This window comes from Babesia bigemina (genome assembly GCF_000981445.1).
Source record: "Babesia bigemina genome assembly Bbig001, chromosome : I".
Lineage (NCBI taxonomy): Eukaryota > Apicomplexa > Aconoidasida > Piroplasmida > Babesiidae > Babesia > Babesia bigemina.
This window is the reverse complement of record NC_027216.1, coordinates 1,031,047-1,055,151: the sequence shown is the minus strand read 5'-3', so window position 1 is coordinate 1,055,151 and position 24,105 is coordinate 1,031,047. Positions and strand designations below refer to the sequence as shown.

Genomic DNA, 24,105 nt, shown 5'->3' with positions numbered 1-24,105 from the left:
ATAATCTCCATCAAATTGCAGTCACTTCCACTCAAACTCTGAAAATGTGGATACCCGACATAGACTGGCATTGTGCGCACTTGCGTAGCAACTCCTGCGGGGTAACTAATAAGTGGGTGGCCATGTTTGCGGGGCGCCCCTCAAAGCCTCTGCTAGGGTGCATTCTGGGGTTACGACCTCGAGACTTATGACGATGCTGACGATAAATGCCACCACACCGAAGATTAACTCATACATAGGCAAAGAATGACCGAGATTCGCCTAAATAGGGTGAAATCCACACGGTCTAGCCACCCACTCCCAGCGGTCGACCAACGTGCTCAGGCACCGCCGCAGTAATTGCTCACCCAAATTGGGGGCTCAGTGAAGTCCCGTTCAAGGTACCACGTATTGCTCTTTGTCGTGTGTTAAGGGCATTGTTAAGGTTTCAAAATGCGAACGGAGATGCAAACCTCTAAGTTGCATCTTCCTAATGCCTGCGGTAGACAGTGCCCAACTAAGTGGTTGTGACATGTAATTCCACAGTACGGTCTTCACCGGGCCCATGGCCATTCACGCTAGTTACAAAAAGCTACGACAACACAAGAATATGTCGTTAGACTGGCAATTATAATCGCAACACTCTACCCAAAGCAATTCTCTCACGCGTGACACAAACCACCAGATCGACCAACATGAACAATGACAATTAAAGTGGTTCATTGCCAAAAGAGTGACCAAATCTGAGCTACTTGTTACTTGTTGTAGTAGTTCCCAATCTGGATGGTGGAGAGGACGATGCCTTTGACGGTGACGCAGCGGCATTCAAGTGGCGGGGTCTGGCGCAGCTTTTCCCCGGGTCCAATGAGTTCACTGTCGAACCGCAAGGTAACGAAGTGCTTAGTTCGAGAAGCCACCAAAGACTGGCTGATGTCGCTGAGGTTCTTCACTTCACCGTTCACGGAGACCTGGTCGAAGCAGTTGGGTGGGTCCAGGACGTACGGTGCTGGGCAGTAGAACGCCGCCTCACCCGCAGTCTGAATGTCGATCTTGCAGCCGCGAGGGTGTCGTATGATGGAGCTGTAGAGTTTGGGTGTCTCGGGCTTGAATAGAGTATCTCTTGAGTCAGTAATTCCGCACCCTTGCATGTATGGGTCCGTCATCTCTACGTCAATTTGAACTACGTTCCACGTGTATTCCTCTAATAGTGCTACAGGTGGGGGAATGGCAGCTGCAGCTGCGTTATCGTTGCTTTGATCAAAATCTGATTCTGAAATCTCCTTACCACAAACGAATGTCATGGGCACGTATTCCGAGTGATCTGGATCCCTGGATACCAAAATTGAGCCACTGTTGGATTTGATTAGCAAATCACTATATTCTTCTGTGTATTCTGACAGCGTGACTTGGAATCCACGTCTTGTGCCAGCTATACTCTCGTCGTGTGGCCTTTTAATTAACCTATCTCCTTCTGCGGTAGTATATATTTTGTAATGGTTAAATCCAGGATAATCTGGTAACCAGGTAGGCATTGCGGCAGCGTTATTCTCACCGTTGTACAATGCGTGGTACATAACACACCGCATGGATAATACTGTGCCCGAATGTAGTTTCATAGGTCTATGGGGTGTGTTGTGTAGCTTAATTGATTGCATAGGAGTGCGATCGCCGTGTAAGAAAGCCACCTCGGTCCAGGGCAGTAATGAGTAGGGCAGCAACCTTTGATTTGCCTCTTCACGACTTACTGTATACTCATACTCCTCACGACGGTTGGATCTCAAAATTAGCCTAGATGTCTCGTATCCATGTTCATCGACACAACTGCAAGCGTGACTGACAGGCACATTTTGGAAGCTCATCTCGAATACCTGAAATCCTCGAACGGGGTAAAGTGTGACATTGCGCACAGATGTAGGGAATGGCGCAACCTGATTGGAGGAAAGATCGTATCCTGTGGACTCACAATTGTTTGGAAACAGCTCCTCATTGGGTTGGCATTGAATACCCGCTTGTTCCTCGCCACTCATGACATCTAACAGCCATTCAGCTATTTTCCCTATACCATTCCGCATGTTTCTAATTGTAAGAGAGCCAACGTCATTTGCCGGATCAAACATACCTGGCCTCCATCGGTCACAACCAATAATATTGTAGCGATAAGTAGGCGCAAATGAGACGTTCACCACAGCGCGTATCTTTTCTAGAACGTATTCGTTCCTAGATATGAATGTCCAATGATATAAGAACGAATTGTATCCACTTCGTAATGCAAGAGGTCTGCCCGTATGGTACTTCAGCTTAACCTCTCCTCTCTCCATTTGTGAAATATCTACCTCGAGCACGTCGCCAGTGAACGCTTTGTTGGTCACGATTTCGTCGTAATCATTGATGTCATAAATCGTTTGTATTTGGCGTAGCGTCAACTCCGTGTCCGGCTTGAATTCACTTTCGTATGCGTGGGTAGATGGAAGTTGCGAAAATGGAACTGTCGAAGGATCATAGTCAATATCGTCAACGTCTTCTTCGTATTCTTCGCCGGTAGCAGCCGACTTGTCTGTCTGTTTTGGCAACTTAATGGTCAACGTAGCACCCGGATGTAGCATTACTGAACACCACGGCCCACTAATAGGCTTCAACCTGTTACGAACAATCATGCTAGCTATGTCACAAACGTATTCAGTTTTCCAACGAATCTCCATCCTTGCTTTCACGTGACCAGTCTTAGGATCTATGCATCGACATTCGCCGTTGAAACGGGGTAATGCTACGTCATTAAAATATCTAGCTACCACCCAAGGCTTATGGGTATTAAAATAACGATACGAATATGGTCGAGGAGCAGTTACCACTCTGTCTTCGTACAGGAGGTATTTCATGCAATCGTTCGGTTCTATTCTGCCTTTGCAAACGAACCCAGTGCGTAATGTCGACATTGGATCTACTACACAAGAACGTGTGCCAGTGATAGGGTCTACAGTCACGTCATTATCTCGAGCAAAGAGTTTCGAGGGACGACTTCCACAGCCTTGCAGTAATTGATGATTAAGGCCTCTGTGCAAGAATATTACACCCAGGCTTATTCCTATCTTAGCTATTTCTTCAATCAATGGCGTGGTTGAATCCCATGAATAAATATCCGTTTCATAAATCTCCGGTAGGCGAGCAAGTTGGCCTTGCAGAGCATCTGTCAAGACCAAATCCCTTGGACCACATATGAATACTAAACGTTCTTCAGTAATGGCATATATATCGTCATCCATTAGATCGATATGCAAGTCTGTTTGCGACTCCTTTGACACTTTCCGAACATATGGGCGTGGTGCTTCGGTGACCACTACCTTTGAAAAAGGGACGAAGTGAAATTTACCGTCTTCAATCACATAGGTTTTGAGACTGACGTCGTGATCAGCTGTTGGTTGGGGATTCCATACGTACTCAGTTCCGTTGACTTGGCGTGGGCATGTCAGAGTTGCTATCCCAATTTCATCCATGTTTATGTGGTATACAACTAGGGGATTGGCACCCAAAGAACTCATATTATTAATGAAACCATATTCCACTGCGCCTATGAATCCAATAAGCTGCAGAACTATAGCGCAAATTGCCAACTGGACTCTCATACATTGCGCCATGGTTATATTTTTCGTCCGACGACAGACAAAAATAACCCTGAGTAAAAATGGCCTCCCACCAACTTACCACGCATGAATATATGAATTAATTAATAAGAAGGGCTAGTAATTTTCAAAGCAGTGGCAGTGAAGATTCCACCTCCCCAGCTAGCTGCCTTGTTATGGAAGAATTTTCCTCAAAAAATAAGGACTAAAAAATTAATATATTAGACAACAGTGTTAATGTTATATCATTGATAACTTTTTTATGCAATTTATGTAACTATAATTTTATGTATGAGGCATCGTTGTCTTTCCCAACAAAATTCTCCTCTGCAAGACACCCATCATTGGCGATACATTATCATCGCAATGCTATCGCCATTCTCGATGTGGCGATTTACAGCGCATATAACGTTGTGGAGACGATGCCATAGAAGCGTGAAAGGTACCAATGCCTTTTAAAGGATAAGACGATGCCCATGGTTGTACCAAATGTTGTGACGTGGAAATGGATTGTGGAGCGACAGTATAATATGCATCTACTAGCTCTTGGCATCTCCGATCGCATATATTCCCACATCCAACGCGATGTTAGAGCTACAAATCCGTACGCTGCGATGAGTAACGTGATACCTATTGATGATAATGACCCGGCCAACTAACCTCTACCCCAAACTTGATAGACGCCCGCATGGATGGCACCAGTGACGATCGGCAATGGACCGACGTGGATCCCGCAACCGGTTTCAGAGTGAGGCGGTAGCCTTGGTAAACTTAACAGTAACACAAGTCACATGTAGCCAGATAGCACACTATAAGATGAGAGAACATAATAATAGATGCAATGACTGGGATGTAATAATCACTGTTGTCGTTTAATACTAACATAGGACTGAAACGGGTCAGAGGCTGCCGGAGTCGGCAGCATGGGAGAGGCGTTGGGCCATCCGCCGGGTGAATTCACGAAATGCGAGTGATTGTTAGAGTATCTATATGATGTAATATTTTGTGTCGGCTGGCAAATCCATGTGACTCTTCAGCACCTTAATCTCGCACCGTAGCGCGCACAGACAGTTACTATTACATTACCAGCGTGGCACACGGATGCGGTGAGAAGGTGGCGGAATCACCTTCCATCGGAATTCAAATCTGGTTACATTGACATGATTAAACGCTATATGGTAATGCGGGAAACCGAAGTTCAGGAATCCCGACGGTTACACCGGTACAGAATTCAAGGGTTACATAGGTCTGCCTGACGTGAACCTGCAACCAACAGCACCTTTAGTATATATCCCTGAAAAGCCGAACATCGGACCTGGCCATGTAGTCAGAGCACACTGTAAAAGACAGACACCATAATAATAAGTAGCTCAGGTACACCAACTCTGAAATATCCGTGCCACGGACTTAATAATTATGCTTCGTTAATACGATAGGTCTCTTATAACAGGCGTGCCGCTGCAATAGGCGCTGTGTATTGCGTTGATGGTTAATGTGCGTGCGTTCTTGCGTCAGATTATCCAATTAGCAATGCCCACGCTTGCCGCCCGGAGGTGATACGCTGTAAAGTTTCACTTTCTTATCACGAAAAAGTACTCACAACACAAATGCCTGATGCTAACTCGACTATAATACGGCGATGGATTATGTATTTACGAGGAAACGCTGGCATCCATTTGAGGCTATTATTTACGCGAGGAGGTATTCAGTATATAACATCATGGAGCGACGACGTTTAATGATGTCACTACTCACATTAGGCCATTCACAGTGTTGATTATTGATATTAATTAGTACATTAGAAAACGTTCCAGAGAGCGCTCCTTGGCATGTATTTCCATGCCATTGACAACAGATGCCGGAGAAGATTGTAAACTTATTTACGAGCTCCAGCAACTCCTCACTCATTAGCATCACCAAGAAGCCTGAGCAGATGGACGAAGAGGTTAATGATGTCAAGGTAGATGGATATTGCCGCGATGACGTAGTCGTCAATTGTCCACTCGTGCTTCCTACCACCAACGGCTAACTGTATGTCGACAACCAGATAGACGCACGCAAGCAGAGCTCCAACTGTTGAGTACGCAATGCGCAGCGCCCTGCTAGGGAAGATTGCAATGAGGATGCCAGCGAAGAACAGGCCGAGGCTAAAGCAGAATATGTGCATGATGTACCCTGCAGACATTTAAAAGCATGATAACCACGCATACCTGTAAAGTCATACTTCGTCTGCATAGCAAAAAGAGTGACACCCAGCGTCAAACCAGCTGTCATGCCCGCTGCTACTGTTACTTCGAATGCAGCAAAGTGCACGGCGAAGCACGCAACGTAAAGCATCATACATCCTGTCATCAAAACCAAAAGAGAAGCGGCTACAGCCTTGTTGTGTGCCAAGGAACGTTTGCAAACAACTACAATCGAGGCGATCATAAAGATGATGATTGCCACTATCCCAATATAAGGCCGCAGTAGGAAGAACTGTTTCATGGCTTCGACGTTAAAGGTTGCAAGCATAAAAGCGAAAGTCGCCTACAGTTCACATGAGTTTTGTATTGTAGAGGTCGCAACGAAATACGCCTACCAAAATAAATCTTCAAGAAAAGGCTACCACCGCCAATGAACAAGGTGTCGCATGAGAAAGAACTAGTCATAAGGAAGGAAAACGGCTCTACCATGCGACAGAATCCAGAGTGATACATCATAATTGCAACAGAAGGTGACGAATAATGCGTAGAATGGGATTCGTAGCGCTATGTTATAGAAGCAAACTTACAGCGAGTTGGATGGTGACGATGCCGAACACTTTCTTGACAAATTCGTGACGGATGTACATCGGAGTAGTCTCCGAGAAACAGTAGTGGTCACCGGTCGCATCTGCAGGGGATTGAACGGCTATTGTTTGCACTAACTTTTCTCAGGGTCGTAGTAGTTGGCCGCTTCGGCCCGCGAATCGACAGATGCAGCCATAGTTACAAAAGGCGATGGTAATAATTAAGTTACTCCGTTGCGAGTGTACGGTGGAGGTGGGCACGCGGTAGCGTATCAGTCCGCGTCTAGGCGCCAACAAAATAGCGCAGTGGACCCTAGAATTGAAAACAAGGCCCTCTTAAGGGCTTAATCGTATAAGGAATGCGTGTTCAATGAGAAGTGTGAATGTGTATAGCGTCGCTCCAATAGCCATCATGAGTCGATGTGATATGCCCCATAGCCTGATATGTTGCACCGATACTACGTCATATTGCAGCCTCTATTAGGTACCCTAGTGTATCTATATTTAATGTAAAATACCTGTAGAACTTCTAATAGATGGCTGCCATGTACAACGTTGTGTATGGCCGGTTACGGGTGTGCACACCCTCTCTGGTGTGTATTGAGTAATTGACGGGGTAATAGGTTTTCCTAATTACACAATTCGTATATAAACGAACGTATGATCTTGTTTGGCGTGATTAGCTGTCTACGGGTTGTAACGCCAGAGATGCCAGTGAGTGCAGTGCGTAACTGCTTTAATAAGGTGCAAACTTTTGCTTGTCACTCGCATTGCATTACAGGGCAATTCTAGGCGCACACGCTGTTGGGTATACTGTTTCTGTGACAGATGCTGCCTACAGCGCCCTATCCCCTCAAGAGCGCAGTTTGACGTCGGTGTGAGTCGTAGTTTTTGGATGATTTGAGTTCGAGTATTTTTGTTGGTTACGTGTCCTCATTTTGCAACATATGTGCTGAGCAACATTATTGGCATGGGAGTGCATGATGCGCGAATGCTGGTAGACAACCTGTGCCATGTTTTGCCACGTACCAATCAATTATATGGTAGGTATCGCTGGTGCACTTACGCGGTTGCAAAAAAGTAAATGTTTTGTCGCCCCATTCTGTTTGACACATGAATCAGAAACGCTTGGTTGCTTTTCGTTGGCAACATAAGGTGCTCTATAAGCTTGTGATTCGCAGTCTACCGACCTGCGCCATTATGGGTTGTTTATTTCGCAGAGAGCTCAGGGTTGGTAGTAGCGCTGATTGCAACTTTCATTCGCCACTGTGATGAACACATGCGCTGGACGTTTCATACGTCAGCGTTCAACGGCTACCACAGCACGTACCGTAGTGTCTAACTATTATAGGAGGCCGTTTCAACCAGGTGCCTTTGCGCTACTTCGGTTGTATATCCTCAAAGTTTCAACGCTTCACTACCAATTCATATGTATGTGAGTGATTTTTATGGGATATTCCACTTTGTAGGACGTTGCGGCGGGCCACAAATCTGCCGATGTAACGAGGACCGTAGATTCTTAAGATATGGAAGAATCGACGGATAGTAATCGACCAGGTGAGAATGTGCACGCAGCATAAAACCGGAAAAACCAAAATTCCAAACAATGGGGAAGGCGCCTTTTGTTAAGTGTTACGCGTAATACTTAAATGCGTATATATTGTGATCATTATTACATTCGCATCTGTTATTCTTACAGAGATCCTATTTTGCTGTTTGATACCTTACGTATATACGCTACTTGCGTGCAATAACTCAAATATAAGCTCAACAGATGGCAAAGGAATCTGTAGGATGTCACATGTCTCCACATCAGCTGCTTAGGTAAAAGTGCGAAATAATAAGTCTCCGTGTCAAAATACGTCACATATTCACCGTATTAGATACGTGCCTGCAATAGTCCTTATAACAGAAACAAGCAACATATAAAACGTGGGGGTGGCTGCGTGACTTAGAGGATGGCTAACGCTTCGGGTGAATTCCATTCATTTATGTCACCACTAACACACTGTCATTACCGTTTCGGAGTATCGCGTTAATGAATCCAAGCCGCTATACAATGCCAATAAGTCACTTCCAAATCGTTATGCATTTTCGAGATGCCGATCAGTGATTCTACACCGTGCGTAGCAACAGCGTTCTCCACCGCAGACAGCTCGTATGGCTCCAGCTATCGGCGACTGTATTAAGTAATATTGTCGGGGGTGGCATATAGCCGATGAATCATGATAGTGTGTAGAAGGTCAATGAGGAGGCCGGACACACACACAATGGCGACTTGTCTTATCATGTCACATCCCATAGGTGGATAAGACGCACAACATAAGCGTTTTTGTTTTTGGAAGCCTTAGAAACCAACTACAGACGAATATTAGACCATAGTTTCGGCACATGTGATAATGTGCTGCGCATTGAAGCCGATGTCCCAGCAGCAACGAGAATTCACAGCTAGATAGGGCTTCTTACACGGTGTGTAGCTGCACCTACAGATTCTGTTGAACCGCAAATGCTAGAATGAAAAGCCATCCATATTTGTCTGCGACGCTTTCGGTATGGTGAGTGTAGTTCATCAGCAACTAACCGTTTAAGGCTGCTGGTGTCTATTTTGCTGTTGCGGCGTTACCGCGGCATCTTCGACCTGGAACCAGAGGACCAGAAGTTGATGTACTATTCAGAGGTGTGTGCCATCACGCGTAGGATATATATAACCACGAGCAGTCAGCCTTCTACTTGTCCTTCTACTACGATGTTGTCGATGCACCCAGTTGGGCAGCGGTGTGGAACGCCCTAACGTAAGCTCAACGAATACTATCATTTCAATTGCTTAACCAGTCATGACGACCGCACGGAGTACCCTGAAATCGTCGTCGCTTTCAAGCGGCTCAATATAGTGCAGGGTACGCAATCGGTGTAAATAATCTGACAGCTTCGTGTGCAGAAATCATCCTAGGATCGTTTTATCGTCTCTGCAACCTGCGATATATATTTTCGAATCCGTTCAACTTCTATGCATTTGCAGGCACGTTGCGGGACAAATAACACAAATTTGCTTTCAGTGCTCGTCTTAAATGCAGGTGGCGTCGCGCTCTTGTTTTTGTTGGCCTGCAAGATAGGGAAATCCAGGTGGGCCGGTGTCCTCTTCTTTGGGCTCTATTTGTCTAACTTCTACGAGAAGTTGATCAGTCGTATTTCCGCCCTCCCGCTGCGTGAGAACTTCGCGCTTCCTGCACTATGGGCGTCGTTGTTGTGCATCCGCCACATTTTGGCGCACCGACGCCGTGTGAGTCGCCATTACACCTTCCTATTCGTCGCGTACACGTGGATGATCTTGACGTGGCAGCTGTCTTTGCACATATTGGCTACTCAGTTGGGTTGCTTATTTTTGTTGAATCTGTTCAATGCCGTAACGGATGCAGAAATGAAACGTATAAGCGTGGTAGCGCTAGGATCCCTCACGTTTTCGTGGCTGCTTATGCTGTGCCCCTCTTTCTTGCTTACGTCGGTCATGTTCACGGGTTGTCTGGCTGTATTTATCTCAATGCATGCAATTCAGCCCGATGGCATCTGCTCCCAACGTTTTAGGGTCTATACTGCATTCCAGAAGGTCATGCTTTCGCTGACAATATTCGTGTTTGCGAATGCTTTAATTGCTCTCACTAGTCGCCATGATGGCCACATAAATGAGATTTTGTTATCCAAGTTGGGTCTGTCTAGGCCAACGTTCGACTCACAGATTTACTTGATGGGGGCGGTAGGTGTTACCATTTTGGCGTAATGTGTCTTCAGGAGTTCCGAACCATTTCTGCGGGCGTGTTGCAGCGCATAGCCAGTACGCGACTGTTCCACTACGCGGCAGCGTCGTTAATGATTCTCATGCTGCTTTCGTGCAAGGTAAGAAGTTTCCACCCATGCATATCTGAGCGACAGCAGGGTGACCGGTCTATTCGTGGCTTTCAAGGGCGTTTCAACTATTACCTAGGTATTCAGCTGGTGGTGTTCGCGTCCATGGCTACGATGGTGTCGCGCCTACGGGTTCTGGCGCTTCCTTTGATGTGCGTGTTTTCGGGCTATTCCATGCTGCTCCTCCGCCTGCCTCGCGTCAAAACTTCGTACGTTTGCCCTTTAGTGGCGCAGCATGATTTGCAGCAACTGGATAACAATGTTGATGATTTCCCTCGCCTTGGCTCCTTATTTCACCACGATGCCCGTGCAAGAAATGCGCACTCCTCCTGTTGGGGAGCTTTACAACAGAGATGACCTGAAGGACCTCGTCCAATGGGTAAACCACCATCTCGAATCAGGAACTCCAATACTATCTGACATGCCCACGTCGAGTGCGTTACGAGCGGCTTCAAGCGCACGCATAGTTCTCAATCCGCAGTACGAGTACACGCCGCTGCGCCGGAAGACCCATTTCTTCTATACGTTGGGCGACTGCAACGACGCCCGCTGGTTCGGGGAGACGCTACGTGGGCGCTATAAAACGGATGTGGTTATTGTGCCGATGAAATTTTGCACCATTCCTCGTGACAAGGGCCCTTACGGGGTGCAGAAGTTGCTGTCCCTCAACCCATTGGGCACCTGCCCATCTGGCGCCCCGTATTACCGCCGTTTGTGCAACCGCTTATGGGCGGGTAGCAGTCATTTCGAGCTGCTGTTTTCCAACAGCCGCTATTTGGCGTTCCGCTATAAGGGGCCGTCTGAAGTCGCTGAGGAGCGCCCCTGGGAAGTAATGCATCGGTTGGACCACTATAAGCCGTGGATTGAGAAGCACGCAGTTTTGGACAACGTGCTAGGTCCTAGACAAATCGTCTCCACCGCTCGTGCTCTGAGCACTCATTTTAATTCCCCCGTGGTGCTACCTCTGCTCAGATACGGCCTTGAAATGTTCCCTGGCAATGAAGACATGCTAAGGATGTACGCCGAAACCGCGGATTACGATTTGGCCATGTTCGATGAGGCCAAAAAGTACTACGAAATTGTATTCGAGTCGATGGGATCCCGATGTCACAACCCGGAGGACCTGACGTTCTACGCGATGTACTTGAGTCACATGGTGGAGACCGGCACGGGTGAGGATTCCGAGATAATGGGCGTCATTGAGGCCAGCAAAAAGTGCCTCGGTTTGACATTTCCTCGGCTGTATGCTCATCAGCTGTGTGAACACGCGGTGGTAGTGCTAAAGGCGTTCAAAAATAAGCTCGGCGCGCCGCAACCGAGCGTGCAGAGGGCGGCCGTCAGCTTCTTCAATTTGTCAAAGGTAAGCTTCTGAGCCACGCTTCATCTATTTTCAGGACGTAAACCACCAAAACGAGTGTTTTTTGCGGAATTATTCCATTTTTAATGCAGTGGACCTGACCGCGGTAGACCTGCTCATCATGTTCCTGACGGGTCGATAATGTAGTGCACAGATACGAAAATTTCGCATCAAAACAACCTTTAAATAAATATCGCATGTCGACGCACGATGTCGAACTACACGAGGTGTGTTTAGGCGTCGTCTATGTCATCGCGTCACAGGAAAAGCAACCATGTGTTGCTGCAGAGCCAGCGGGAGCTTCTACCCGGAAGCAGCGGCGCCGCAGGCTGCTTCTCAATACAGGAAGAGCTTGCCGTGTCTAGACACGATGCGGAGGTGGGTTTGCTGTGTGCTACTACGGCGCGTTGCCCTTCGCACAAATCTGATGTTGTTGCAGAGTTCTCGCACCCTCGCGCTGCAATATGACAGCGAAGGAAGGCCGGAATTCGATAGGGTGGTGCGCCAGGGAGTTCGCAGCGACAAGATCGTGTACTCCAAACCGGCGGACCAACGGGAGAAGCAGTTCAGCGAGGACGCGCTGGCCCGTCCTACTGACGATGCCGTTAACAAAAACCTAGACCGCACACGGGAGGCACTAGAGATGACACTCACGCGCCGTAGGCAGCTGGGTAACGCCTCGTCTGGACCCACCAGCGAACCCGTAATCTTTCGCTACACGCCAAGTCAGCAGTCTGCTGGCACCATAAACCAACGTCTGATCAAGATGGTGGAGAAAGAGACGGATCCTTTGGAGCCATCGCGTTACCGCAACAAGAAGTTGCCTGCTGCGGCGCCGTCGCCGCCTCCTCCGTTGCAGCATTCGCCCCCTCGTAAGCTGACGAAGGAGGACCAGTTGGCGTGGAAGATCCCCCCTTGCATCAGCAACTGGAAGAATTCTAAGGGCTATACCATCCCGATTGACAAGCGTGTGCAGGCTGATGGCCGCCGCCTCCAGGAGGTGTACGTGAATGAGAAGTTTGCCGTATTCGGCGAGAGCCTCTCACTGGCGGAGCGCACGGCACGTGAGGAGGTTCGGCTGCGAAACGAAGCGCATCGTATGGAGAAGCTTAAAGAGGCGCAGGAGAAGGAGGAGCAACTGCGTGCTCTGGCCGCTCGTGCGCGCGAGGAGCGTTCTCGGATTGACGTGCACAGCGAACTGCAGGCAGCCGAGTTTGAGCGCAAGAGAGAGATCGAGCGTGAGCTGCGCTTGGAGCGAGCTGGCAAGAAGATCAAGGCTGCCGCCGCCCGGGACAGGGATATCACAGAACGTGTCGCCCTCGGGCAGCCTGCACCGAGCAGGGTCTCAGACACGCACGACTCGCGACTGCTGAATACTGCGGCGGGTATTGACTCTGGATTCAACGCCGGCGAAGATGAGACTTACAACGTGTATGACAAACCCCTGTTTGTTGATCGGAGCATCGTCGGGATATATCAGCACTCCAACGAGCGTTTCAAGCAGTCCTTGGGAGCTAGTGAAGCAGCTCGCGTGCCATCTTTTGCTAACGCCGCGCAGGTACAACGGACAACGCCCGTTGAGTTTGTCAAGGAGACATCAGACCCGTTCGGTTTGGGAGCGCTATTGGACAAGGCGAATAAAGAAGCGTGAAGTGCAAGCGCCTATTGTGCACCCGCCGCGGATGTCGCGCGGACATATAATGAAATGGCAATCTCACCAACACAATATGAAGGAATATTATATATCTATTTGGCGATATCAAGGAGCGGTGTAGTATTCATGCGCTGTTAATAGCCGGCAACCACCCATGTCCCTTACTCTGGTGTTGCGATGGTGGTTTACAAGGGTGACGCCCGCATTGAACGCGACATACACTAGACACACCTCCAATATGACTGTAGTGGCGCAGGCGATGTGGTGCTACCTGCCCTGCTTCAACAGCAGGTACCTGGAACGGCGGCGCCCCCCTAATATTGCCGGCATCCGCCTTACTACCTGGCGCCAGAGAAGCGACCCGGCCAGCAGCGTCATAGCAATAGCCACACTCCAAGACACACCCAGCGTAGCGATAGCCATAGTCAAAAGGTTCTTCGCCCATCGCGCAGCCATCCCGAGGAGCAACATGACCCGACGCAACCCCATCATATGCACGAAAGCAATGACGTCAATGCAGCATAAAAAATATATCAGACGAGCATTGCGCACGTTGAACATGAGCGTAGAGCATACCAGTACTGCTGCCATGGCAAAGAAAGTGGACAGCTTTGGCATGCGTATCATGAGGTCATTTCGTATACGTGGGTAGAGTCTTTCGCTCAGCCACTGCTCAACTATATCTTCCAGCAAAATAGAGGCGTCAATAACGTGTGTCTTTGATGCATCTGCGCTTCCGATAAGCAGCAATGATTTCGCCTCCCGGAGCAGTTTCGCGTCCGTAATATTTTCCAGCACATCGACGTCCACATTCTTCTTAAGCTCTTCTGCAGCCCTTTTTGGCCGTAGAAGCTGATCGACCACCTTTATGTGTGCGAACACATGTCGTTTAGCATACCAGTGCATATGCTTTTTAAGCTGGTAGAAGTGGTAGACGTGGTCAACACGTTCCACGGCCTCTTGGTACATGATCATAAACTCCTTGTGGAAGTGCCTGAATACGGATTCATCGTTGCTTTTCACTGCATTCTGGCCGATTTCGTCGACCATGCGGTTGAAGATCGGTTGTGTGTTACGCACTACCTGGGATGTGCCACAGTGCAACTCGGCCATTGCTGCCCATCCGCGCGCCCGCAGGTACTCTATGGCGATCCTTAAAATCGGCTTGGGTGCAGGTCTAAATGGCACAAGCTGCTGCAATTGCACGTCGAATGTGCTCTTGAATCGATGCATGGTTTGCGACAGAGAGTGCCGGCATACGTCATCCCAATGGTCCATGCTTTCCTTCTCGAGAAGGGAGAGCTGCTTCCCCAGAAACTCCAGTGACTTTCGGTTCATGTCGTCCATCTCCTTGAAGTCGCCGACAACTTGGTAGTAGGCTGCATAAGAGCCGCCGATCCAAGCGTTAACGCTTTCAACGAAATCCGTGCTACTGACGCGGTACTTTTCCACAGCATTACGGTCGGAGTTGCTCACGTAAAACTCGATTGCCCGCCGCGTACCTTCCTGGAATACAGCATTAATTTCAGACTCGTTTTCCCTATAAAGGTCATGTATTTGCGTGTCTATAAACTCCACAACCTCAACTGCTACCGCTTTGGATGCTTCAGTTGTGGAATATTCAACTCCATTGGCATCTACTGCTTGTACGAAGATATCCAGTATCTCAAGTCTCTTGCGTTCGAGGTCCTCTATCACAGAGGGCAAGACTGGCAACTTTAATTGCGCTGTGAGCTCACTTATGGCATTCTTAACACCCGGTAGAACGGCCCGGCAGTGTTTCAAGGTGATTTCGTGAAGCTCATGGTCGAAGTATTCCATTAACTTTGACAATCGCCCTTCGAAATCTGCCTTCAAGGCACGGTAATTGTCGGGGGTGATGTCATAACTCGCGTATAATTCAATGAGCTGGATGTACTTGGTTTTTGTGACTTCATTAAAGTCGGCCAGCTCGACGGGAAGCGGTATTGGAAGTTTGCGCGTGAACCCCCCAAGCTCCTGGGCGTACAGATCAACAAGATCGTTCTTCACCAGGTTCGCCCGTGTCAAACGGAAGTCGCCTTCGTAGTCCACAGATCCAGCCTTTAGTGAGTCATTCAGTGTCTTAACCAGGTGATCGAGAAGGTCGCCAAAATCATTTCCCGCCATATGGACCGTATCATTCAACACGAACGAAACACGTGTCTTGGGAGACATCAGGCATCGCTTGAATAGCCTAATTTTAAAGTTTAACACCTGCTCCAAATACCCACGGGCAAGTTCGCATTTCCTTGGCGTTTTATTATTTTTAGATGGAGCTGACATTAGCAGTGCGTCGACTGCCCCGAAAACATGCGGAATAACGTATTTATACCCTGAAGTCATCCTAGAGATTAGGTCCGTCGCCAACTGATCCGGGGATGACGCCGTAGCCCTCGACCTACTGTCGGCTTTGAAGAAGCGCACGAATTGCTCCCTCATTTGAGACAAGTTCGCTAAAAATGACCTCTGGTCGTTATAAGACAGATCGAATCGTTTCACATTGATAACTTCGTTTAAGTAGTCCAGTGCGGATTCTTGGAGCTGCAAATTGAATCCTTGCACTGACATGGTTAGCGTAGTGCGCGTCTGGAGGTCGAGCAATCCACCACCAAGCCGCTCACCCGACGCCGTCCTGCTGACGTTAGTTATGATATTGCAGGCATCGCAACCGGTTTCTTCCGCGACGCCTGCCTGTTGAATCACCGACACGCCCTGATGGCTGCGCGCATAATTACCCTCACCTATAACCACGCTTGGTGCATTTGACAACGATCTGTATATGTTGACTATAGTTGAGTTTGCGGTCTGCAGCATGTGCTGTAGGTCCAAAAGATCCCTGGAATCTAGAACTTTGTGAGTCAAGTATATGAGTTCGGTGCTCAAGGTTGCCGCCAGTGTGAACAAGGCCTCGTCATATCGCTGGAATCCGTCTGTGGAGTTAAACCCTTCCACATCCAGTAATACAACATTCACTCTATCGACGGAGCGTTTTGAGAAATCAGCACGGCCTTTTGCCGTCAACTTAGCACGCAATGTTCCTCCCATGAGCGAATCCATCACAGTTACCAGGTGATCGAATGCACTTGATTTTGACGTTAGACCTTTGTCTATATGCTCTTGCAGAACTCTGGACTCCACCTCGATGGGTTCCGACCAAATCCATATCCCACGTGTTGTCGCATTGACGGAATCGCTAACATGGAAACCATCCAGCTGGTCGCCCTTGGCGCACAAAACGTGCTCATTGAGCACATTAAGTAGCGAGCTCTTCCCCGTCTTGACGCTCCCGATTGCTGTCACTATTGCGATTGGTTTCGGTATGGAGCGCAAGAGTTGCATTCCCTCTTCGACCAGTTCCAATCCTAGGTGATCATCGGTTGGGCGCACCAGCTGTACAGCTCTACCGCCCCCCACCCCCGGTACAAGGCAGAACTCGTGTATGTCGGCGCCCACGCTGGACTCGTCGAATATACAACCAGCTCCTGCACAAGATTCGCCGTACGCTGTGAAGCCAGTTTGACTGTCCTTGGAAGCTAAACTGGCGGCGGCATTTCCGCACGTCGTGAGACTCCAACTGAGGCACGCTATGCGCAGAACCCTAAATATCGCTGCCTTCCATGGCGCCGAATGGCGCTTCATGATAAACGACATCTCGGTTGCGGCTCAGCAAACACTGGTGTGTAACGTTACCACATTTTGACACATCGGCTAGCGGTGAAAATTCTAACATTAATATGCGGTTTTCCAGTTGCAGAATGGCGAATCAATACGCGATTTTATTGACCTTGACGAAGGTCTCCCCAACACACTCGTTTTTTGCGATAGACACCAAACAGTTCTGCAAAAGAGCGGTTTTCCTGCTGGCTTCCGCTACTCCAAGGGTGCTTACAAGATGTGTAGGGTCGCCAGACTGGCCTTCCGTTTCCGCTAGTTCGAAAATCGGTTTGCTGCTGGTAGGATTCTCCAGCATCCTGGTGTGCTTTTTGCGCTTGTTATGCGCTGAGCTTACATCCACAAGCCTCACGTCCCGTTTTATCACCGCTGTGTTGAATACGTCGGAGCGTGTTCGCGGCGAAGCGGAGTTAGATTTGATGAACCTTGCCGCCTCCTTCTTCGGCGCAGCCGACAGGTTCTCCACAGTTTTACCATACACGTTACGCGTGTTATTCATAACCCTCACACACACAGATGCCGGGCACGCTGTTTTCGACTCCTGTTCCTCCGCTGGCTGTGTTGTATTCTGTCCGCTTGATGGATCCGCGCTGGAGGCTTCAAAAGCATCGGGGTGGTTTTCATCAGCCGTGGCATCGCCGTTCTGAGTTTCCGGCGTACCTTCCTCGCTTTCCTTGAGCTTTGCTCTCATTTGCCTCTGTCTTTTCATGCGCATGACCGTTTCTACGATGGTTTGCTGTGACACCATAGCCTTCGGTTCGTACTCCGGCTCGCTCGCCTCAACTGTCAGCGACGCTTGGAATTCGCCATGCTCGTCGAGTATTTTACTGGTATCTAGGAAGTATTCCGCGTAGTAGAAACCGTCCACAACTTCCAGGGCGTTCTTGCACCTGACTTTTAGCTCGGACTGGTAACCACGGGCGATCCATATGAGCACGCCACCTGAACACACATTAACAGCTGGTAACAGCACACGTGTGCATCATTAGACATATACTTGCTGCTGAGCTACCGCGCTTTCCTGCGTCAACAAATACGCATCAGATGGCCGACACGATGTATGTAAGGAACACGTAATTTTCTCTTCCGCAGATCAGATTCAGCGTTTTCCGCATTAGATCCGCATTTAATATGAGCAAGTAAACGGTCACACGACTATGGAAGGTATCAGCGCAATGTTGCTGCCCTTTGCAGCAACCCGCAACCCATCGAACGACAAGAAGCGCCAAACAAACAACGGAAAAGATCCACACCGTTAACACAAGGCGTATGAAATCCTAAATATAGGCCATTTCGTGGAACCAATATCGTTTGCGTCCCTGTAATTCGGGTGCGGGTGTTCATGGCATAAGTAGGATACGGATTGAGTACGACCGCGTTATGCAGAGAGGCAACATTGAAAACAAGCCGTTAGATATGCGCAAAAGATAGAGAAAACTCATACTGCAGTGTAGTTTCGAAAATGATTTCAGCGGATATTTTCACGAACGTAGGGTTAGGTATGTAAGATAACACTTACCGTTTATTTCGTAGGTTAAATTCTCCGGAAAGGCACCCCTTGAGTTAGAAAGCGCCCCTGCGATACACCGAATCTGCCAAGCACCGTCCTCCGCCATCGCTCTCGAAGTAGAGGTGGATATTCTTTTTTTAAGATAGTCCGCCCCGTTGCGTGTCCCGACAGGTTGCGTCTCCACCCCCAAGTTGGGAATGTTTGACGTATCCATAACCATTCGGAATATATTACTAAACTGTTAAAAGGCACGAACACGATCTAGCTGCCTTCGGGAGTTCACGACGCCAGCAGTGCCTTGAGTTGTCGCGGAACCTATGCAATAGCCTGCGAAATGCAGCCTTTGTCAACCATGAATAGCGACTTGGTTGACTAAAATTACAGTAAACTCATCTGGAGAGTCTATACATCAGTTGGCTCCGCGACTGGTTCTAGTATCGACTCCTTTTATGTGCACCTAAGGCTTGCTTCCTGTGTCCATTAGGCATTTACGGCCCATAAAATGTACATTCAGACGTTTATGGGCGTGAAATGAGCGCCGTATTAGCAGGTTATCTGCACGTATGACGCCAACAGGAATATTCCTCGCCTCCCAGCAAACAATTGCGGGATGTGAAATTGCCCCTCTCTGTAGTGCTGACCCTTATTGCGCCTCAATATGCCGTTAGGAAAACGTTTTTACATGCTGGTGAGCTTGTTTTTTGATTGCAGCGAATGTCACCGTTACGTCCGATGATTTTTGTCTGTGCAGCCCAGATCAGCTGGTTGACGCCTGTATATATGGCGATATCTGGCGACGGCTGCGATATTTATGGCTCGAAACGTGCCCAATAGGTTCCTATTCAACGCTTTGCAAAATGCACCTGACACCAAAAAAGGAAAATTTAGTAGCTGAAATCATTCATGTTATGTGGCAGATGGTCGTGATAGTAACGGTCTGAGTGCTCAGGCAGGCAGAGGAATCACCGCAATGACACCTAAATAGCCACAACGTAAAACAGTGTGTTGTAAAACCGTGTATATTCGCGACACGCTGTTCAATTGCGTTGCGAAAAGGTGACCCGAGCTAAAGTTGGCGAAGCCCGTTACAAGTGCTGTCCCAAAGAGGTTCCCGTAAAACGACAGAACAGTTGGTAGTTAGCAACCAACTTTCATTTGAGCCCCTTATTCTTCCACGCGCTAACGGCGTCGAAGAACAAGGCACGGAAATGACGGGGGCCGCATTCTTGTGTTGTACGAGAACTGTTTCGCTCCTCGACTATTTGTGGAACTACTACGTAAATTGAATTCACGCAAGACACGTGAAAGAATACAACTGCACTAGGCGTTCTCTACCGTCTGATGTCGTACGGTAGTGTGTCAGGTGGCCACTCCACAACGCTCGGAGAGTTTTAGCCCTGTTTCACGATTCTGCGTACACGATGTGGTGAATTGCGTCACGGAACTCATATTTAACACAGAATTTCGACGGCAAAAATGTCACCTTGTTAAACTCTTTGATGTTTTTATCCGATTGATATTTTGCGAAGCTTACACGATCGTGCGTTGTATATCGTGAACAGCGCTTGTACACGCGTCAATATAAAATTGATGTGCACGATTGACGACACAGCGTAGTAGTGGTTCTGCCTGCGACAGATTTGAAGCGCTGGTCGGCGGTAAGCGCAATGCACCTCTTCGACAGCCCTCCCAGCTGCCGCAACGTATTAACATAATCTCACGGCTAATTTTGGTTGCCGCCAGCTGGTTAACTTGTACTCGGCATAACGGTCACGCCTCGTGCTAGAGCCGTGCTGGTGTGTAGATGTGCGAGTGTGTTGCGCTTTGTTAAAGCCAACCGACGTACCGCTACAAATAGTAGTTTTGGGGCATTACTAGTATAACGCAGCGAGTGCCTGCCAGACGCAGGGCTCTATTTGTATGGTATCCCGGTCTTTAAAGGGTGTCCTTGCTCCTTACGCATACACATCGCCGCAGCCGTTTCGCCCCGCTGATAACTTTGACAGCCCAACGCAAGCGTAAGATACCCCGTCGGAACTTACTGTTCGGGCGCGTTGCACACGTTCGACCCGTATTCGGTGCCATGGAATCGGCCGGCACATGTGCAACCCCGTAGCGTACTGGTGCTGCGGATTTGATTCTGGGCACCGTTTGACGTTGGATGAACAAGCTGGTTGTTGCGTAGGGCAGGCAAACGATACCGCCAAGCGGGGAACCGGCCTCGCTACCAGAGGGATTAATCGCATGTACGGTGCAAGAAATCTATACAAAATGTTTAACGATAGCTTCCCAAGGCCGTTGGAGGACAGTTCATCCAATCGCAAGCACGATGAGGAATCCAGTTGGTTCGGCAGCGGATTTGTGGACATGGTTGTCAACAACACGGCGCAGCTTGCCAATATGCTGCAGTGGGGGGAGCGCGATACCTACTATTCGCTCTCCAAGGAGGAGGCTGAAACTACTGAGACGAGGAATCGTATGTGCCAGCAAACGGACAATGCTAACACGTCTTCCGGTAGCGGGTCAAGTGAAGAGGATGCTGGTTACACTCCCAGCTCCACGGTGGTGGACATGACCATGTACGATCGTTTGGGCGTGGAGTGCACTGCGTCCAAGTCTAAGATCAAGCAGGCGTACTACAAGCTTGCGCTCAAATACCACCCCGACAAAAACCCGAACGATGAGGATGCAAAACGAAAGTTCCAGGAGATCGGAGAGGCGTATCAGATACTCTTCGACGACGCCACGCGTCAGCGCTACGATAGCCAGGGTAACACGGGAGAGTACGACTTCCCAACCATGGACGCATCGCTTTTCTTCATGCTGCTTTACGGTTCGGAGGCCCTGGTGGATTATATAGGCACCCTGAAGATTGCGCATCTGCTCAAGCATGTCACCGGCAACGGTAGCCGTCCAAAGAACATGAGCAACGAAATGGAGGTGGAGCAAACTTACCGAGAGGTGTCGTTGGCTGTTAAGTTGGCTAAGAGGCTGGACAACGAAGTCAGGGGCGGTGAAATAAGCCAGGAATTGCGTGAAGACTTGGATAAGTTGTGCTCCGGTGCCTTCAGTGACGCTTTGGTGGACTCTATCGGTTGGGTGTACGAGAACTGTGGTGACTATTTCGTAGCTGATGCCACTACACTTTGGGGCATCGGGACGACCGTTGTGAACGTGCAGGCGGCCGGCCGCACCCTGGGCAACACCTGGAGCATGGCCAAGTCCGTGGTGAACGTGGCGATGCTGGTGAAGGACATGAAGACTGGCCAGGACCAACACGAGGCGCTGGACCAGCTGACGAACATCGTGGAAAACGTCCTCTCGATAGTGTTATATGATGTTGAGAACACCGTGCGATCCGCCGCCACAAAGTGCTGCAAGGATTGCGATGTCTCTGTAGAGCAGCGTCTGGAGCGTGCCCGCGCGTTGGTGACGCTGGGCCGGTACATGCAGGAAACCGCGAGACGATACCGCATTCAAGCTCCCGAAACTCAAGACGTATCCAAGCGACTGTTAGACGCACTCGAAAAGGCGAGGGTCAAAAAGAATGAGGCGTGACGGCAACTAGTGTAGCCCATAAACCCTGTGATGCGGCTTCTGTCGACGGGCTGGCTATACATGTTGTTAAATTCTTATGTATTATGCTGCTTTAGATTGCCAATTGTATCGATTTCATTAGTGGCTCGGCCGTGTTTTTTCACTGGACTACTACGCTAACACTGCTGTGCCTGCCCACGCGTGGGCACCGGCAACTGCTGCAACAAATTTTACAGCGACATGGTACGCTCGACGACCTCATTCAGCGGTACTGCTGGTAGCAGCCTGCCGAAGAAGTCGCCCGGCGTTTCTGTTGCCGTGGACAGCCTACTCCGCAGAGTGTCCAGTGCGGCCACATGGCGCCCGTCCATCACGCCGAACAGTTGCATCTGGTGGTTGTCAGCCACATTGTTGTTTGGGACGAAAATGGCCTTCTTTTTCAAGCGGAAGATGTCAATGATAGTGCCCGCTCCCATGTGTGAAATAACGAGCTCGCTTTCCCGCAAACGCTCAACAAAATCCTCTTCAAACCTCACTGACCGCGTTACCAAAATATTCTGTTGTATAACCCTCGACGAGCGCCCTATTTGGTAGTAGATGTGGGTGTATCCAAGTCGCTTCAGCTCTAGCTGCGTCTCGACGTTGTCTACGGCCTCGATGAGCCCGTCGAAACAGGTGGTGCCCACAGTCACGAGCACCTGACGACGCATACCGGCATCGCGATCTGATGGGTCAGTCTTTTGCGCCTGCGACCGTCGCCGCCGCACAGCAGCGGTGGTGTCGTAATGCACCGGCGCCGACGCAAGAAGTTCCCGCGATTACAGCTTGTCCGATTTCGCGCCAACCATCCAAGTATGAAGTTATAATGAGATTGGAACTGTTGGTACCAGCTGGGGACCCTAGCCCGTCACCGCCTCCTGCTGTACCTGTCCCTGGACCGGCTGCGGTGCCGACGTCCCCTCCCACTGTTGCCGCTGCGACTGCTGCTAGGGCTTTGTGAACGAGAGGAACGGCTATGCGTACGATTTGGCGGCCTCCTGTTTCCGTACGAGCGGCTTGAACTGCGGTCCGTGTTTTGGCTGCTCCTTCGGCAATTGAACGGGGTGGCTGTTGTCGCATACCTGTCGGGCTTGTGCTCTTTTATGTACTCCGTCAAAAACTTCGACATGTCGCGCAGTTTCTGGTAGCTCACGTGAATTTTACCACTGTAGTGTTCAGTTAAGCGGCGGTCGGTGTCGGTCGCTGCGGCGGGTTAGATTTTTTTGTCGGGTACCCACCTGATAGCAACGCCCCGCAAATGTCGCATGGCTTGATGCGCGACTGGTAAGAAGTCTCTCCCGCCTTTTCGAGCATCTCCAGCTTGTTTTTCTTAAGCAGCTCAGCCTCCTCCAGCAGCTTGAAGGATTCTTCGACCTCTCCCTTCTCCCCCAGCTCGTTAGCCTACACCATTGTTAACGTGCAAATACTGTGACAACACAACGTAATCATGTAAAGGTTGTCAGCTTACGATTTTCATTTTCTTTTCAATCTCCGCATCGATGCGCTTGGCTTCCGCGATGGTTGCATCGTCGAGCGTCGTTTGCTTACAGGCGACGTCATCCTCGGCCTGAATACACTGATATGCTACGGGGCGATAGATTTACCCTCACGCGTCCCCTCTGCACTCGACGATCGCAATCCTCGATGAGCGGTATGATGAATCGCAGGGTCTCGGCCTCATAATTGTAGTAGCGCGTCTTCCTCTGCTCCAGGTACCTGCGTCGCGTGATGGATAGCAACAGGATGTGCTTACTTCGCTCGCAGCTCGTCACAGTGGAGCAGCGCGCACGGACCGATGTAATGCTTCTGCAGGGCGTTAGTATCGGCAGACAGGCGCCTACCGTGTTCTCGAAAAGGTCGTGCGGACACAGTCCGACCAGGTACATCTTGCATACATCCTTGTCTTCGAAGCTTTTCGTTTCCTTGGGGTCGGCGGGATTCTCCAGGTTGCCCATTAGGGCTTCCCACTGCGCCCGCATCTCATCCATTTTGAACCGTTAGATATAACCAGAGTGATCCGTTTGATACCAGCGTCGTTACTGCGTGGAA

The 24,105-nt window shown here is 49.3% G+C and overlaps 9 protein-coding genes across 9 annotated transcripts; 3 read left to right on the top strand and 6 right to left on the bottom strand.

The window, feature by feature from the left end:
• Positions 1-734: 734 nt before the first annotated feature.
• BBBOND_0104710 (hypothetical protein) lies at positions 735-3,611 on the bottom strand (the record flags this gene model as incomplete). The annotated part of the gene is made up of 1 exon (XM_012910894.1): positions 735-3,611. The coding sequence occupies one exon, from the start codon at positions 3,609-3,611 to the stop codon at positions 735-737; it is 2,877 nt and encodes a 958-aa protein (XP_012766348.1).
• A 1,885-nt stretch (positions 3,612-5,496) lies between these two features.
• BBBOND_0104700 (hypothetical protein) lies at positions 5,497-6,563 on the bottom strand (the record flags this gene model as incomplete). The annotated part of the gene is made up of 4 exons (XM_012910893.1): positions 5,497-5,771; positions 5,807-6,125; positions 6,373-6,470; positions 6,506-6,563. 4 exons carry the CDS (start codon positions 6,561-6,563, stop codon positions 5,497-5,499), a joined length of 750 nt encoding a protein of 249 aa, XP_012766347.1.
• Positions 6,564-8,880: 2,317 nt separating this feature from the next.
• Positions 8,881-11,765, top strand: BBBOND_0104690 (hypothetical protein, conserved; the record flags this gene model as incomplete). The annotated part of the gene is given in 10 exon segments (XM_012910892.1): positions 8,881-8,921; positions 8,932-9,043; positions 9,064-9,158; positions 9,199-9,263; positions 9,293-9,385; positions 9,423-10,117; positions 10,153-10,257; positions 10,297-10,475; positions 10,513-11,626; positions 11,661-11,765. 10 exon segments carry the CDS (start codon positions 8,881-8,883, stop codon positions 11,763-11,765), a joined length of 2,604 nt encoding a protein of 867 aa, XP_012766346.1.
• A 68-nt stretch (positions 11,766-11,833) lies between these two features.
• BBBOND_0104680 (ski-interacting protein, putative) lies at positions 11,834-13,274 on the top strand (the record flags this gene model as incomplete). Its single annotated transcript, XM_012910891.1, has 3 exons — positions 11,834-11,850; positions 11,887-12,001; positions 12,063-13,274. The coding sequence occupies 3 exons, from the start codon at positions 11,834-11,836 to the stop codon at positions 13,272-13,274; spliced, it is 1,344 nt and encodes a 447-aa protein (XP_012766345.1).
• A 270-nt stretch (positions 13,275-13,544) lies between these two features.
• On the bottom strand, positions 13,545-16,949 carry BBBOND_0104670 (hypothetical protein, conserved; the record flags this gene model as incomplete). Its single annotated transcript, XM_012910890.1, has 1 exon — positions 13,545-16,949. The coding sequence occupies one exon, from the start codon at positions 16,947-16,949 to the stop codon at positions 13,545-13,547; it is 3,405 nt and encodes a 1,134-aa protein (XP_012766344.1).
• Positions 16,950-17,061: 112 nt separating this feature from the next.
• On the bottom strand, positions 17,062-18,700 carry BBBOND_0104660 (hypothetical protein, conserved; the record flags this gene model as incomplete). The annotated part of the gene is made up of 2 exons (XM_012910889.1): positions 17,062-17,912; positions 18,490-18,700. The coding sequence occupies 2 exons, from the start codon at positions 18,698-18,700 to the stop codon at positions 17,062-17,064; spliced, it is 1,062 nt and encodes a 353-aa protein (XP_012766343.1).
• Positions 18,701-20,580: 1,880 nt separating this feature from the next.
• On the top strand, positions 20,581-22,038 carry BBBOND_0104650 (DnaJ domain containing protein, putative; the record flags this gene model as incomplete). The annotated part of the gene is made up of 1 exon (XM_012910888.1): positions 20,581-22,038. The coding sequence occupies one exon, from the start codon at positions 20,581-20,583 to the stop codon at positions 22,036-22,038; it is 1,458 nt and encodes a 485-aa protein (XP_012766342.1).
• A 209-nt stretch (positions 22,039-22,247) lies between these two features.
• Positions 22,248-22,727, bottom strand: BBBOND_0104640 (glycosyltransferase family protein 28, putative; the record flags this gene model as incomplete). The annotated part of the gene is made up of 1 exon (XM_012910887.1): positions 22,248-22,727. One exon carries the CDS (start codon positions 22,725-22,727, stop codon positions 22,248-22,250), a length of 480 nt encoding a protein of 159 aa, XP_012766341.1.
• A 197-nt stretch (positions 22,728-22,924) lies between these two features.
• Positions 22,925-24,044, bottom strand: BBBOND_0104630 (hypothetical protein, conserved; the record flags this gene model as incomplete). The annotated part of the gene is made up of 6 exons (XM_012910886.1): positions 22,925-23,054; positions 23,139-23,259; positions 23,295-23,457; positions 23,525-23,623; positions 23,661-23,772; positions 23,797-24,044. The coding sequence occupies 6 exons, from the start codon at positions 24,042-24,044 to the stop codon at positions 22,925-22,927; spliced, it is 873 nt and encodes a 290-aa protein (XP_012766340.1).
• Between the last annotated feature and the right edge of the window lie 61 nt (positions 24,045-24,105).